Here is a 17,474-nt window from a genome sequence, read left to right as displayed (position 1 = left end):
AATATCACATTAAAATATAAAAGTAAGTCTTCAATGGATTATCATGACATAAATATGTCTGTAGTTAAACAGGTTATTCTGAATATTGCTAGTCCCTTAACATATATCTGTAATTTATCATTTCAGTCTGGTTGTTTTCCAAAAAAAATGAAAATTGCGAAAGTAATACCACTATATAAAAGTAATGACAAACACAGTTTTACCAATTATAGGCCTATTTCTCTACTGCCTCAATTCTCAAAAATTCTAGAAAAACTTTTTAATTCAAGATTAGAAAAATTCCCTGAAAAACATCAAATAATAAATGTTGGTCAGTATGGTTTCAGAACGCAAAGAACCACTTCAATGGCGATAATTGAGGCAGTAGAAGAAATTACTGATACACTGGATAAAAATAAATATGCAGTTGGTATTTTTGTTGATCTCAAAAAGGCCTTCGACACAATCAATCACTCAATATTATTGGATAAATTGGAAAGATATGGTATTCGAGGGAAAGCTGGTAACTGGTTAAAAAGTTACCTAACGGGTCGGGAACAATATGTTAGCATAGGGCATTACCATTCAGAGAAACTGGTATTATATGTGGTGTTCCCCAAGGGTCAGTGTTGGGACCAAAACTTTTCAATGTATACATAAATGATATTTTTGATGTTTCTCAAGTACTTAAACTCATACTGTTCGCAGATGACACCAACATATTTTTCAGTAGCGATGATTATACTGATCTTGTAATGACCGTAAACAGGGAGCTAAAATTAATAAAAAAATGGATGGACATAAATAAATTATCATTAAATATAAATAAAACTAAAGCAATGTTTTTTGGTAATTTAAAATATAATGTAGAATTACCAATTATCATTGAAGGTGTACCAATTGATAATGTGAGTGAAAACAAATTTTTGGGAGTCGTAATTGATAATAAAATTTCATGGAAACCCCACGTCAGACACATAAAAACCAAAATTTCCAGAAGCCTCGCAGTTTTGAACAAAGTGAAACAATTCCTTGATAAAGATGCACTTTGTACTCTGTACTGTACCCTGGTTCTTCCATAGCTTACATATTGTGTGGAAGTGTGGGGAAACACATATAAAAATACAACTAATCCATTAGTCACAGTACAGAAACGAGCACTGCGTATTATTCACAAGGCTGGTTATCTAGATCATACTCATAAATTCTTTCTTCAGGCAAAGTTACTTAAATTCCAGGATCTGGTTAATTACAATACATCTATAATTTTGTATAAAGCTTTTACTAAACTTTTACCGGCAAATTTACAAACTAGATTTGAAATTCGAGAAAAGGTTTATAATGTGAGAGGCTTTGGAGAATTCAAATTACCCAGAACTCGAACAACCCGTAAAGGTTTTTGTGTGTCTGTATGTGGTGTGAAAATCTGGAACAGTCTGAGTTTACAATTGAAACAATGCAAAAATATTCATAGATTTAAATTTCTCTACAAACAGTTGGTCTGGTCACAGTATACTCAATGATGCTTTTAGTGTGCTCTGTAATGTCTGTTCTCTTACCATTGCTGGTATGGATTCCAAAAAAAAAAAAAAAAAAAAAAAGTGTGCGTATGTATGTACATATATGTACATGTGTGTGTAGATATATATGTATGTATATGTACAGTGGGGCAAAAAAGTATTTAGTCAGCCACCGATTGTGCAAGTTCCCCCACTTAAAATGATGACAGAGGTCAGTAATTTGCATCAGAGGTACACTTCAACTGTGAGAGACAGAATGTGAAAAAAAAATCCATGAATCCACATGGTAGGATTTGTAAAGAATTTATTCGTAAATCAGGGTGGAAAATAAGTATTTGGTCAATAACAAAAATACAACTCAATACTTTGTAACATAACCTTTGTTGGCAATAACAGAGGTCAAACGTTTACTATAGGTCTTTACCAGGTTTGCACACACAGTAGCTGGTATTTTGGCCCATTCCTCCATGCAGATCTTCTCGAGAGCAGTGATGTTTTGGGGCTGTCGCCGAGCAACACGGACTTTCAACTCCCGCCACAGATTTTCTATGGGGTTGAGGTCTGGAGACTGGCTAGGCCACTCCAGGACTTTCAAATGCTTCTTACGGAGCCACTCCTTTGTTGCCCGGGCGGTGTGTTTTGGATCATTGTCATGTTGGAAGACCCAGCCTCGTTTCATCTTCAAAGTTCTCACTGATGGAAGGAGGTTTTGGCTCAAAATCTCACGATACATGGCCCCATTCATTCTGTCCTTAACACGGATCAGTCGTCCTGTCCCCTTGGCAGAAAAACAGCCCCATAGCATGATGTTTCCACCCCCATGCTTCACAGTAGGTATGGTGTTCTTGGGATGCAACTCAGTATTCTTCTTCCTCCAAACACGACGAGTTGAGTTTATACCAAAAAGTTCTACTTTGGTTTCATCTGACCACATGACATTCTCCCAATCCTCTGCTGTATCATCCATGTGCTCTCTGGCAAACTTCAGACGGGCCTGGACATGCACTGGCTTCAGCAGCGGAACACGTCTGGCACTGCGGGATTTGATTCCCTGCCGTTGTAGTGTGTTACTGATGGTGACCTTTGTTACTTTGGTCCCAGCTCTCTGCAGGTCATTCACCAGGTCCCCCCGTGTGGTTCTGGGATCTTTGCTCACCGTTCTCATGATCATTTTGACCCCACGGGATGAGATCTTGCGTGGAGCCCCAGATCGAGGGAGATTATCAGTGGTCTTGTATGTCTTCCATTTTCTGATGATTGCTCCCATAGTTGGTTTTTTCACACCAAGCTGCTTGCCTATTGTAGATTCACTCTTCCCAGTCTGGTGCAGGTCTACAATACTTTTCCTGGTGTCCTTCGAAAGCTCTTTGGTCTTGGCCATGGCGGAGTTTGGAGTCTGACTGTTTGAGGCTGTGGACAGGTGTCTTTTATACAGATGATGAGTTCAAACAGGTGCCATTCATACAGGTAACGAGTGGGGGACAGAAAAGCTTCTTACAGAAGACGTTACAGGTCTGTGAGAGCCAGAGATTTTCCTTGTTTGAGGTGACCAAATACTTATTTTCCACCCTGATTTACGAATAAATTCTTTACAAATCCTACCATGTGAATTCATGGATTTTTTTTTTCACATTCTGTCTCTCACAGTTGAAGTGTACCTCTGGTGCAAATTACTGACCTCTGTCATCATTTTAAGTGGGGGAACTTGCACAATCGGTGGCTGACTAAATACTTTTTTTGCCCCACTGTATGTGTGTTTGTTACTTGTAGTTATTACTGCCTGTTACCTGTGGTAATGCAATTTATAATTTATATATTCTGTATTCAGTTATGAAGGCTCTAATTGTTGTTTGCGAGCTGCCGTTTAGATGCTTGTATGTGCCCGGGGCTGTTGATGGGTCTGTATGCAATGATGGGCGTAGCTGCGGGAAGTTTGTTTTTTTTGTTGATGAGTGAGTATAGGGGTGGGATTTAATAAGTTTTCTTCGTCCCACTCCTTTTTCAGGCAATTTTTGTTTTTTGTTTTGTGCATTTTATGTTCAATATAGGTATTTGTTGTGCCTGAAAATGAACAAATAAATGAAATGAATGAAAAAAATAACAAAGAGCTGAAGTGAAACAAAGTGGTAAAAAACAATGAAAAGTGTTCACTGCAACTTCTGGCTGTATGTTTCATGCTTTGTTTTTGAAGGTTTTCTCACGTTCTCTGTGAACTCTGCTGTTCACCAGGAGCGGGATACCTTCCTTCCCAATTTGACAGACACATAGGTCCTCTACTGCTAATGTGTATGCAGACAGACACATTTGCTGAACCATAAATTACGATTCAGTCTGCACCATTTCTCAGATCTGCTCCTTTGGCCTGAAGCCCACCTAATTTGGCTGCTCTGCTCTGGGTTTCACTCCTTTATTTGTTTGCATTAGTACTCCACACTCTTGGCTCTCAGACTTTCAGAATTTCTGTACATCTACAACATCATCATTGGTCTCTAATCAGTATACTGTGTTGCATTATTACCAGACAGACCTATCACTGTTCTTGAGTTTTTCATCACAAACGTTTAACACAACTTCATCTCAGCTTGGATAGTAGTTTGTAACTGGTCTGTCAAATAGAGTCGTATTTTGATAACAGTTTTATAGACTTATTGATCTTATAGCAATTGAGACTATAAGCAAGATTTAACAGCGTCGTACAAGCAAATTATTTAGTCATGGACTGTTTAGCATTTCCTGTTTACCAAACATGCATGTCTCTGGACTGTGGAAAGAAGCAACAATACTTGGATTAAAACCAAAGCGACTTTGGTCTTTAGATTCCTTGTCTTTTTTATAGTACTTAGAATAGAATAGAATAGAATAGAATAGAATAGAATAGAATAATCCTTTAATTGTCCCACAAGGGGAAATTTGGTTGTAACAGCAGCCAAAAAGACACATATACAAACAAACAGTACACAGGACACGGAACAGAAACATACACAATTTCTCTTACATATTTACATTAAGGACAGTGGTTACTATATACAGAGAGTACTGTACAGTTATTAAATTAAATAAAAATAACTACAGATAAGAGGCAAAGCAGGTTGTAGTGCGAATCGGTTAATTAACTTATTGCAGTTACAGCGCAGATGTAAACATCTATGTTTGTTGGGAGCAGTTCTGATTGTACAGTCTGACAGCTGCAGGGAGGAAGGACCTGCGGAAACACTCCTTCATGCATCTAGGATGCAGCAGTCTGTCACTGAAGGAGCTCTGCAGTTCAGCAACATTTACATGCATGGTTAGTATCTTTGATTGTATTCATAGTAGGCACAGGTTATTCCCACTCCAGTAAGGAGAGATCATTTATAATCTAGCGCATAGGTGACAAACTTTGGCCCGTGGGCCAAATTTGGCCCGCAGCCTACTTACATTTGGCCCGCGAAGCCATACCAAATTACTATCAGAGCTGGCCTACTGGTATTATACAGCTAATATATATATTGTTTAGTATTAAGCTTTGCTTGTTCCATATTCAGTTTTTCAGCAAAACGTGTTTGAGTCCATAAGAAAAGATTCATTCTTATATCTGGAGAAATAAAAATATTTAAATAAATAGTAACGTTAGCCCGTGGCTTTGTTCCAGTTTTGAATTTTGGCCCACTGCGTATTTGAGTTTGACACCCCTGATCTAGCTGCTCATCAGACTACAATGAAACTACACAGAAGAGCTGAGTCCAATAATAGTAAGAAGTAGGGCATGACCCACTGATGTTGACTTGGATAAGAATCTCTGTCTGGTTAGAATGATGTTGAGATTGACACGAGGTGGGTCACATAAATGAGAGTCTCGAAGGTAGGATGACACAAGTACTGAGATGTAAAGCAAGTGGAATAGAGACTAACTCGAGAAAATGACTGGGCCTAAGTAATGACGACTGTATTGAGTTTGACATTGTGGGAAAGCAGGAGTGTTGTGAAGAACAGAATGGAAGAATTAGTGATTACAGATCTTTCCTATTAACATGAGCTTTTTTCTATCACACACATCATGGTGATGCATTAAAAACTGAAAACAAGCACATTATACTTGAGTAGTGCTTATTTAAGCTGCACAGTACTTCAGTTAATTGACTCAAAAGGAAGAAAATGGCAACTAATAAAAAAAATTCAAAATACATAATTTCATTAAAAAATATATAAACAAATTAATTTGATAACTGTCTGTGTAGGTTCTCAGTCATTCAGGTCATGGTGATCTTAGGAGCTTGGAAAGAAAAATCATCTGGACATTTCACCTCTCATCCAAGAAGCTTCTATAGTTTTAAAACCAATTGATGGCGAGTCCCAGGTATTTAAGTCCTACTGGGAGTTTTCCCTTATCAGGCTTGTTGACCCACTATTGATCATGTACCACATCACATGAGCCAAGGTATATGAAAAAGTGTGTGGGTCACTATCAGCAGAGGTTTGGGGTGAAACCATTGTGAGACCTTGCCCCACCCTATCATGTGACTTAGTTAAGTCACATGATAGGCTTGTACCAAAAGGTCTGGCTCAGCATTCAAAAGCAGCTACAGTGAGTTTAAGTGGGTTTGTCTTCACTACAGCTACTGTGCTGCAAGTGGCACATTGACCTTTTTTGCATACACCCGGCTGAACAGAAGTGCTGCAGGGTCTGCTCCAGCTCTCTGCACACAGTGCTATCTACCGCATTACCACTGCTTTGTTTGTTTTCATCTTACAATGCTGGTGGCATTTGGAACAGAGCGTTCTCTCTGTCTCTAACTCTTTCTCCTTTCTTCCCTGCAGCTTATTCAGACTCTGAAGAGGTTGATGAGACCCACCTCCGTTGAATTTAAGTCTCCACTAGAGCTGTCAGCACAGGGTGAGAGTAAAACATGCTCATTTGTAAACGGTTTCATTTAAGCTCTGGTAATAACTTTTTGCTGCAGATAACCCACTGATTCGACCTGTGATGCAGAACCACAACGTGCACACACACTAAAAAAACACATGTACAGTGTTTGTATTGATTTAATGCTACCATCCTCAGTGGTACTCTTTCTGAATGTTAATAGTGGGTATTAGTCAATGCCAGGAAGCTGCTTAGCTATAAAGAAAGCTTGTTAGGGAATATGAGCAAACACAGACTTGCAAACTCTTCTGAGCTTTTAACAGATACCTCATCAATCATTTCCCTGACATCTATGGATGCCACGCTAATTATTTTCCTATTAAAACATAATTATCCCAGCTGTGCTTTTTCCCATCCTCCGCTGACCCACCACACTCTGCTCCATCACCACTTTTGTCTCTTTTTCTCCACATACATAGAAAATGCAGCAGTGTGATAAAGCATGAAGCACTTGCTGTCGAAAGAAAAAAATTGACAAGATAATCCAGCAAGCCAAAGATCATCTCTGGAACCTGATGACAGCCAGAAGATGAAACTTGGCATCCACGTTGGAGTTTATTATACACATTTTAAGGTCAACGTATGCAGTGTAGATTGCATTCTGCATATTGAATAGTTGGCTAAGTGCACATATATTGCCTTGAGCACAGTGAAGCACTCATGCTTTCTAGGTCATTGATGAAAAAATATGAATTCCATAAATGGTAAATGGCCTGTATTTGCATAGCACTTTACTTAGTCCCTATGGACCCCAAAGCGCTTTACACTACATTCAGTCATCCAACCATTCACACACTGGTGATGGCAAGCTACTTTGTAGCCACAGCTGCCCTGGGGCGCACTGACAGAGGCGAGGCTGCCGGACACTGGCGCCACCGGGCCCTCTAACCACCACCAGTAGGCAACAGGTGAAGTGTCTTGCCCAGGACACAACAACCGAGACTGTGAGAGCCAGGGCGCAAACCGGCAACCTTCCGATTTCAAGACGAACTGCCATGTCTTGAACCACGATCGCCCCGTAAAATAAAAACATGAATATAAAATCCCTGTATATGAGGGGAGCGATTTTATCCTCTGAGAAAAGAACGTCTTATCCATTTTACTTTCAAGAGGTCAACAGCAACTAGAGGCAACTGGTGACTCAAAAAATGGAAGAGAGGAAGAAAACCAACCTGCGGCACCATGTTCCTTACAATAGCTGCTTAAGCTTTACTTTTTGTGACTAGTAGACAGTATATAGTCAGCTTTGGTCCTTGTTATGCCATTTATTTGTTTATTCCAACCAGTCATTTTATGTAATATATTGATCTCCCACTGTTTCTCATAAAAAACCTCATTGCACTCAGCTTTCACTTTCTATGAGCCATCAAATGTTGGGGGTAGAGTTTGGGTTAAGTTCGTGTCCAACCCTTTTATATAATTTTCACCTATTTGGATTACCCATATAATAAGGTTTATGACAAATAGACTGTAATGTAAAAGCAATGTATCGATCTTTCACTGAAAGGTAACGTCTAGTTTCTGAAAAACTGCCTTTTAGCATGTGATTAAATAAAAACCCAACCCTAAAGCTACTCCTAACCTTAGACTGTTTGCTAGTGACCTGGTGGATGTTAAAAGGCTGAAATATGAATGCATTCCCTTTAACTTCAAAGCACTGTTCAACTGAAAGAAAAATCAAAGTATTTAACCACATAGTCAGACCTGCAAGCAGCCAATCCAGTTCTGTGACTTATCTCCAAGTGCAGATAAGAGAATTCAACATGCTGAGTGCACTATCGACATATCAAAGGCTCATTAAAATTTTTGATTTTGCACCATGTAAAAAATGCCTCCTCCTCATCAATGCTTCATCTTTCTAACAATAACAGCAGCAACAGCAGTGAGAGTCACGACATCAGCCTGAGCTGCTGTTGTTAGCTTTGCCAGTCAAACACACATACACACTCCCAACAGCTGCTGAGAACCACGAAGCAGGACCAAAAAAGCATGTTTCTTCAGTGATGTGGAAACTCTTCAGTTTTACAAAGTCTGACATCAAACACCAACTTATCCTGTGTAAAGTTGTTAAACCTCAGTTTGAACTAACAGTAGCAGCACAACACATCTGTTCCAACATCTAAGACTACAGTACCAGTGAAATGACAGTAACGTGTTTCGTACCTTTTCATTTCCCCTCTGGTCTGATTTTTTTTTTTTTTTTTTTTTACATTTTCTAAATAATAATTAATATTTTTTCTAGCTGGACTTGAAACTGATATTTCCGTAAGCATTAAAATAGTCCTTCAACTCCATTTGGTTGTAATATTACTGGAACAGTGACAGATTATAGCACCACACACAGCCAATGGCCCCAACTCTGACCCATATTTTGCTTCTTCCATAATCACAGTGATTTCAGCTAATTACATGGCGTGTCCGTTGTTCATACTTTCACATTCATTAGGCATGTTTTCATCTACCTTTATGTGCACAACACTGTGTGGATAATCTGAGCGTAAGATAAATCACCTTTTTGAACAAATTTTGGGAAAAAACATTCATCCTATTATGAAAGTTTACCTCAGATTCCATATATGTTAAACTGGCGGTGGCACTCCGTTGCAAAGTGAGTTGAAGATCCAATGCAGCCATGTGCAGGTTAATCTCAACAAGAAATTTAGACTGGGATTGGATTCTGACTGGATGAGCCATCAGCTGATGTGTGCTTATGTTGAGAGTTGCCTGAATTGCTACTAAATATCTAGACCTACAAAAACTAACATCCAAATTCAGTCATCATAAATTTCACTAATTTCATGTAGGTCTTTCTCTGACCTGTCAAAGCATGGATACAGGACTTCTGTAGGGGTTCTGTGGTATCTGGCACTGGGACTTTGGTAGCAGATGCTCTGCATCCTGGGGGTTTCATGTTGACGCTTGTTGTGGCACATTCTATAGATGCCTGATTGGTTTGGGATGTGGGGAGTTTGCCATGCTCCCTGAACCTTTGAAAAAAGTTCTAAATAGTTTTTCATCAACTCTCTGGGTGAAGAGGGGAAGTTAGCTACTGCTAGGGTGTGTCTGATATGCCCGTTGGTGGTGTTTCTGCATCATCATAATAATGTTGGTCCAGGATCAACATTGCAATTGATCAGTCATTTGTTTGCAATATGGGGGGAAAAAAAACACATGCCCTGTTTATATAAAACTTTCTTCTGGAACACATTTCAGGTGTTTTCTTCATTCATTTATACAGTATAGTAAATATTTAGATTTAGATTGCTCATGATGTTTGCTAGTGACAGTTTTTAATAGGATTAGCTAATTTCATTCCTAATGCTTCCTAATTGCTCAGGCCACGTGAGTGGTCAGTTGCATTGTTGATCCTGGACCAAAGATATTATGATGACGGGGACATTAGATTGTGCGCTGCCCCTCAAGCCTTTGTTGGCATTCAAAAGGTGGAGGGTGGGGGTGGTGACTCAGTCTGCAGTAGTGTTTAGGTGGGTGGTATGCTTCAAAGAAACATGGTTTCAGTCACACCAATAAAGATGAGACTGAGCCAAATATTGAAAGCTGAAAGCACGCAACCCATATATTTTCTACATATACAAACACAATGTAACTCATCTTCAGTTATATGGTATGGAATTACTGTCACACAAGCCTAAAGATTGCCTTATATTCAGGCCAGTATGGCCAAGATAAATGTGAGTCAAGTAAAACCACCCAGCAAATGATGCCTCCAAAACATTTTTAAGAGTTAAGAGTAATTTGCTATTTACACACTCTGCATTTTCTAAGCATGCTTAATCTCTCTTTGGATGGATGCCAACAGCTGCACAGGTCAGGCCAGATAAACTGAAACACCTGAACACAAATGCACTCTTCGTGATGTGCTCATTATTTGAGGTGAATGACCTGCAGTGTGCACAAAAACACTTATGTGGTCCCCAGAGTAACAAATAATGTAGCAGGCAAAGGATGATGTAACATACCTGAATTGTAGGGGTGATGCTGGATGAGTTCGGGTGATTTTGCCAGTATAGTGTGTGTGTGTGTGTGTGTGTGTGTGTGTGTGTGTGTGTGTGTGTGTGTGTGTGTGTGTGTGTGTGTGTGTGTTTCTAACCAAGGCTTCTTTTTGTTTTCCTCTGGCTGCAGGCAAAGAGATGATCGAAATGTATTTTGACTTCCGCTTGTTTCGCCTGTGGAAAAGCCGCCAGCACTCCAAGCTACTGGACTACGACGACCTCTTGTGACACCACCCAATGTTCTGTTGGCTTGTCGGCCAGTTATTGCGAATCTGAGCCTACCTTTGTATGGCGTCAAGGCATTTGGTTGAAGTGGGGGGGCTCCTCTCCTCTCCAGAGAGGTTCCTAGACCGGCTCTGTGTGCTCAGCTAGAAGCTGGAGCAGCAGTGGAGGCAGCAGCAGTTGGGTCTGTTTTTGTAAGCCCTTCTGAAGCGACGGGGTGTGGCCCTGTAGATTCAGCCGGCGGTGTGCTTTCTCACCTGCACCTATTTTCACTTTCTGCCTCTGCCTAACCCTAGAAAAGAGAAAGAAGGGGGACAAGAGTGAGTTGGAGAAGCAAGTGACTCATCATCCTAGCCTAAATGTGTCAGAAACGCCAACTACACTTAGATTTCTGAGTTCAGAGAGACTATTAGATACAAGAGTGACAGTGGAGAATCTCTGTCTGAGATTTGAGGATGTTTTTTTCTTGTCCCACCTTTAGCCAACCTATCTACTCTTGTTAGGAGGCTTATAAGTATGGATTTATAAGTTATTTACAAAGGAATTAGAGCTTATATGTAAATAAACAAGTGCTTGCTAGAGCATTAGAGAATACATTTTCAGCATCTCTCGCCATGCTGTCATGTGATAATCTGGACATGTGATTAGTCTTATTAAGAATTAGAGTTGTCTATTTACTGCAGTCTTTTTTTAAACCTTCATATAAATGTAATAGTGTTTCTTACAGACTGTTGTAATAACTCAGGTCAAATTCTTTTGTTTTCTACTAAGAATTGTACTCACCTGTACAACATACTGTAGATCAGAATCAAAGGCCTTCATACTCCACACAGAGTCATCTTCAGTGGAACATCAGGGATGAGCGGAGCTTTTCTCCATTTTCATCTCGCCTTTTGAGTCAGCTGTAGCCAAACAGACAGATGCATCCATGCATATTTTTCATAACATTACAGCATTGTGTTTTAGCCCACTGAGCCACTGCTAGCTGATTTTTCTTGAGCTATTGGTTCGTGGGCTCAAAGCCTTTTGCAGTGTTTGTATTGCACATGTGCATTCAAACCCTTCTTGCATAGCTAGCCTCTAAAGAGGTTTCAGTTGGAGGCTGACATCAGACTCTTTACAGTGAGTGTAATATAGTGCATATTTAGTTCATTCCAACAGTTTTTCACATTTTTGGAGAACTTTCATTCTTTATTTAGCTTGGACATCCAGTGGAGTGGTAGGGGCGATGCGATCCTTTGACTTATTTTTGTTTCCCCTCACCACCAGCTTGTTGTTTCCATCTCAACATACTCTTAATCTTAATCATATAACAGCAACAATGTGTCCCAAACGCTGTCTTTGCCATGCTTATTTCCAGCATTACAGTCCACTGTAAAATGTTTTGCTGTAGCAAGATTTTAAAGATGCACAGGTGTGATTTTGTGTTTTGCAGTTGGGGCGTTTCAGTCAGACTGACAAATGGTTCAAGCTGAGGCAGCAGAGGCTGAGATAGCTTCATCTTCATTCTTCTTGTTCCATTCGCAAGATCCTACATTTCCCACAATGCAACATGGCTGCTTTTTTTCTTGAGCTCCTCTTGGAATGACAAATGTCTGAATTCTAAATTTAAACTTTGTGTGACACAAAGTTTTGCGGTACTGTTTTTCCTTTTCTTTCTTTCAAAAAAATGTGTCATCCAAGCTAAATGACATCATCTGTAGGAATATTAAGCTCCACTCAGGGGCTTAGTGTTGTGTAGATCAACAAATACAATAATGCCATATAGCTGATCATTGCACACTTAGTTTACAATAATAATAAAAGTTTTGGGGGACTGTGCTGTTTAGAAATACATGTACTGGTATTGAATATGAGTATTGAATATGAGTAAAAATGGACAGGATGAGTGATATTTACATTGTCTCATCTCAAACTTGTGCTGATGTGGTCGTGTCCTCTGTTATATAATAACTTTTTCCTCCCTTCTGCACCCTCAGACCAAAGCACTCTTTCTTATCTGCAGCGCAAGCTGAGAAAAAGCGCTTTGTTTCTTGTTTCTTCTGTGCAGTTTGCTCGCAGAATGAAAATTAGTGTTTGGATTTGGGATGAGTTGTGATATTTTTAAAGTAACACAAGGTGTGTTGTTCATGATATGTTTACTAGTCTCTTATACTGTGTCCTGTCTGCATTGTAAACATAGTTCACTGCTTATTTTTCCACAAATTCCAAGCTTTGTTGCAGCTTCTTGGGCCATCCACGTCAGCTGACCTGGAATTAGTTTTCATGAAGCAGTCTTGATAGGTAGAAATTACAAAAGACCTCTGAAATCTATTTTATGTACTACATTTAACTACCAAACAGCTTAAAATATGTCCCTCTTGTTTAACTGTTATTGCGAGAGTTTTTGTGTTCATGGGACCGAAATCTCAAATTTAGAATAGTGGGTCATAATTATGAGTGGTATTGTATAAGCTGCAGAGATAAGGTCTCTTACATGTTTGATTGAATGCAATCTTCTTCCACATATACCTGTTACCATGACATTTGCTATGTTTGCTGTGTCTTAAATCACATACTTCTATATTTAAACTCATTAATTTGAGTTCGACATTGTGTTCAATATCAAGTACTGCTCCACAAAGTGCTGCTTGAGTACCTAGAAATGTGGAACATTTCTCAAGCTCAAGGGTCACTGTTAGCTAGCAGATAGACTGCTAGCTAACTGGTAGTCCTTCCATAAGAGATTTTTATTTATTTATTTTTTGTTAAGGGTAGATTTTTTTTTTCTTCAGGCACTGAAACTAGCTTTGTTAAATTGTTTTGCATATTGCAAATGCCATTAATGGTGAGTGCATGACTGGTCAGCTCTGATTTGAAACAAGCCTATCTGGTAAATCCATTTACTAAACAAGTAGCTATATAGTGTACATAAAGCACTAAATGAAAAAGTATTTGAATTGAGACACACTGTACTTAAACAGGCAGGGATACAATGCTGCTACATACTATTTTATTCCACGAAGCATGTATCACCCAATCTCTGTCACAAGCATTGTGATAATTTGGTGTAATCAAAGGAAAAACGAAGACCTTTCTAGTTCCATGGCTGCTCCTGGTTTGCACCATTAAGTCACGCAGCATACTGTCTCACATGGCATCTGGGTCTTCGAATTACCTCAAATGCAGAGAGAACCAGGGATTTATTTGTTAGGGAATATTTAATGGTATTTTCTCTACTGCTACCTTTTTAATTTTCATAAATGTTATGCTCAGTAGAAAATATTGTACATTTTCATTGTACAGTTTGTGTTTTCTTTTTTTGTTTGGTGTTGGTGGATTACGTGTAAGGACTTCATTATACTTTCCATGTGAGTGAGTCTATTAGGCTCAGGTTGGGTCTAAATGATTTTGGTCATGAGACAGTGAGCCAGTCTATGCAGATGTCTGCATGGCATCCCTCTCCTCCTTTGTTATTCAATCAGCCTTTGATTGTGTTTGCTGATCAAACCGCCAACTGTTACTTCAAACAGGGAGCCGCTGTTCAGTATTTAAATTGTAGTAGTATTTTACAGCCGTTGTGTACAGTCTGGCTAGTTTTGCCTGTTCACCTTGTTTACATTAACGTCAAAGTTAGTTGAGGTTGGTGTAAGTTAGTGTAACTCTCAGGCAATTATACAACTTTCAATGTTTCTTTTCCCTTTGTTCAGGCTTTATGAGCGTTTTGGACTAATCATGTGAGGTCGTGCCTGTCCTTTGTGCCCAGTGATCTCTTTGCTTAAAGGTGGTTCTGATCTTAAAAATCATTGTACATTCATGACTTTCCTTCATGAAGATATGTATTTGTTTAAAGATCAAATACTTTCCCAGTTTGTATTCTGTAGCAGTAATCAGTGTAAGAATATTTCTGTATTGGTATTTCAATTTGTATATTTGTATGTACAAGAGCATTGTTGGAGGTACTGTACAAGATACCTTTGGATTTTAATGACTGTCTTACAATTCTGTGGACAGAAACAGACACTGCAGTGCGTGCAGTGTGCTCGCTGCTCGGCTTCTTTATATTCTGCAGCGGTTATCGCAGCCCCAGTTCTGCTCATATGACCCTCTTCTTTCTCCTCTGCTGCGAGTTTAAATAAAGGCCAAAGCCCAGAGCGTAATTACACACCTCTGTTCGACACTTGTAACCACATCTTAAGTCGAGGTGTTTAATCGTGCTCTTATACTAAAAACTGGCACAAGTTTGATGGATTTCTAATGAGTTTTCTGATAACAAAGACAACAGAGACTTTACTGGAGATTCATTATCTGCTGTCAAGCCCACAACATTTTCCCCATGGCTCTGATCAGATAAAACACTTAGCTCTCCTGCTGGAACATAACGCATCAGTGCTAACATTGAGGAAGAGCCCGAGCAGTGTAAAACAACTCGCAGACTTTGTAGACTAGAGCGGTTTTGAGTCACATTCCCATGGCAAAGTCAGTTATGTGGGACATCAGAGATAATAGATCAGATCTTTGAATATTACCAGTGAAACACCAAACAGAATTTTACAATGCTGCTACAAAAATCTTTTACATGAAACAATTAGGCTGATTGGTTTGAACTTACTAAGACGAGTTGAGCAAAGATTTTTTTTTTTTAAAGATCTTTGTTCCAAAAACTTGCACTGTACTGAAAAATGATAGTTAAAGTATATTATGTCATTTTGAGAAATATTCAAATAATAACCTTTGCTTTGAGGATAATTGCTTTAAGAAGCAGAGTGACTCTTCCATTAAGTAAATTGGGTCAAAAAGGTTAGACTACATGAGTTATTCTGCTGCTTGCCAGAATCGCAGGTTAGACATTTCTGGCATTTTTAGTGCTTAAAAATATGAAAGTTTACGCAGTGACTACATATCAACCACAGTTATCTTGAACTGGCCATTGTTACATACACAGACTACGAAAACTCCAGTATCACAGAATCACACAATGAAAGTCAATAATTATGCTTTGTGATTGGAGTAGTAATTGCCTTTAATTTTTTATGAAATGAAGGCGTAATCAATTTTCTTTCTCAGTTGTCCCCTTTCACTTTTGTTTGTCCCTTTCATTTAAATATGATCAGCAAGTGGAGAAACCCCTAACCAAGGTCACATGAAATACTTCTGAAGATAATACTTTATCTAATGGGAGAAATTTTGTTTCCAAATATCTAAAATCACCGGGAGAAGCTTCAGTGTCAGGTATCTATAGGCTACTGGGTTTGTTACTACAGTATCCTCCCAATTCAGAAACAAAGCATACATTATTTCATTAACAATGTTATTGATCAGCAATATTGACCAGTGTCGCTTTAAGATAAAAAGTAAACACCTGTACATATTGGCAGTGGAGAAAGCAGGAAACATCATATTTTTTAAAGGAGTTGAGCAGCGACTGCCTTGGCAAACTTCGGTTTGGGAAGCTTTGACAAAACTCTGGCATTAAAACATGACTCATGTCTGGGGTGTTAAGCCTCTTCTAATAAGGTCAGGTATTCATATACGTGCAGATGTATTTCAGGGGGAAATGACCACACGCAGTTTGACTTCTCGTGATGGTTCACCGAAGCAGCCATTTCCATTTCTTGAGAGGATAATTACATAAATCAAGAGTTTGAGCTTTGCCTCCTCTCTTGTTATTTTCCACGTGAAACTGTGTGTCATATTGACAATTGCAAAGATCGCTCAAATTATTATTAAGCATTGTTGTGCCCTCCCTCCTGCTTTGTTCCAGTTTCAGTGAAGATTTCCAAGGCTCAGTTGGGAATGAGTGTGATGAGGATGATGAATTGACACTGCTTTGATTGCCCTGACATCTCCAGTTGGGCTGTGATTGTATTTCTGGAAGTTTTGAAAATAATATGTCTATGTAATGTCTGTGTCATTTTGGATCAACTTCTAAATAATTTAACTGAGCATTACATTTTGGAATAGATTTTTTAGTCCAACACAGTAGAGTGTGAGATTTATAAATGTTACAGTGAGCTTCATCCATGTATATGGATAGAGAAAATCTTAAAGGTATGATAGCAATTAACATTACTGCATATAGTGATTTTGATACTAGCATAAGTTAAAACTATTATCTGGGTAGCTTTCCTGAGCTTTGGGGTTTCTTCCTTAGAATAGACATTAGAGAATGCTTCTTATTTCAAGGGCAATGTGTTGTATCTGAACTAATAGCAAGGAAATGTTTTTGCATTGCACAATGTTGGTAATAACCTGTGAGAAAAAGTATTGTTTCTACAGCATTTCCTCCCCCAAGTAAACTATAGTTAAACACAGCTTGTGTCTTTGTCTTATCATTGATTCAGTGGTGTCATTTTGGCCCCCAGGAAGTTTTACCTGGTTTACATTTCGTGTCGCTTCATAAGTAAAAAGATCCTCTCATGCTAAAAATGCAGGTTGGGTTGTGATGCCACAGTGCACTTTGGGATAAAAGTCCCCATCTTATTAAACTTTCTCTTTGTGTGCAGAATGCATGAAATTTTCTTCTGAGCACTCATGCAGTGAAATAGCCACATTAACATATTTAGCATAAAATTGTGCAAACATGTATCAGTTACAGAGTGTTGCTAAGGCTCTGTAATGCAGAAGTAAATGCTAAATCTAATATAGCAGCACAGTCACAATGATGCACTAACAAGGAACTTCTAACTACTCAAGAACATGCACTTTCTGGACCTCCAGTTTCACTGGGGGTACTCACAAGATCGTTCCAAATGAATGGGGACCTATGGAGTTGAAGCATAAAAATGTTCATTTTGTGGGGTAAATGTTCTTTTTTTCACATAAATGGAAGCATTACAAGTACCTAGAGGATGGATG

At 38.9% G+C, this 17,474-nt stretch overlaps 1 protein-coding gene across 1 annotated transcript in view; it reads left to right on the top strand.

The window, feature by feature from the left end:
• The window catches only part of nsmfb (NMDA receptor synaptonuclear signaling and neuronal migration factor b), a 76,328-nt gene extending 59,413 nt beyond the window's left edge, over positions 1–16,915 (top strand). The window contains exons 13-14 of the mRNA XM_082554939.1: positions 6,297–6,372; positions 10,546–16,915. Coding sequence (XP_082411065.1) covers positions 6,297–6,372; positions 10,546–10,643 — 174 coding nt within the window. The 3' untranslated portion in view covers positions 10,644–16,915. The remainder of the gene's footprint in view (positions 1–6,296; positions 6,373–10,545) is intronic.
• The last annotated feature ends 559 nt before the right edge of the window (positions 16,916–17,474 follow it).

This window comes from Aulonocara stuartgranti (genome assembly GCF_965226115.1).
Source record: "Aulonocara stuartgranti genome assembly, chromosome: 12".
NCBI classification, from domain to species: Eukaryota; Metazoa; Chordata; class Actinopteri; order Cichliformes; family Cichlidae; genus Aulonocara; species Aulonocara stuartgranti.
Note: the sequence above shows the minus strand (reverse complement) of the source record. Positions and strands in the feature narration are given on the sequence as shown.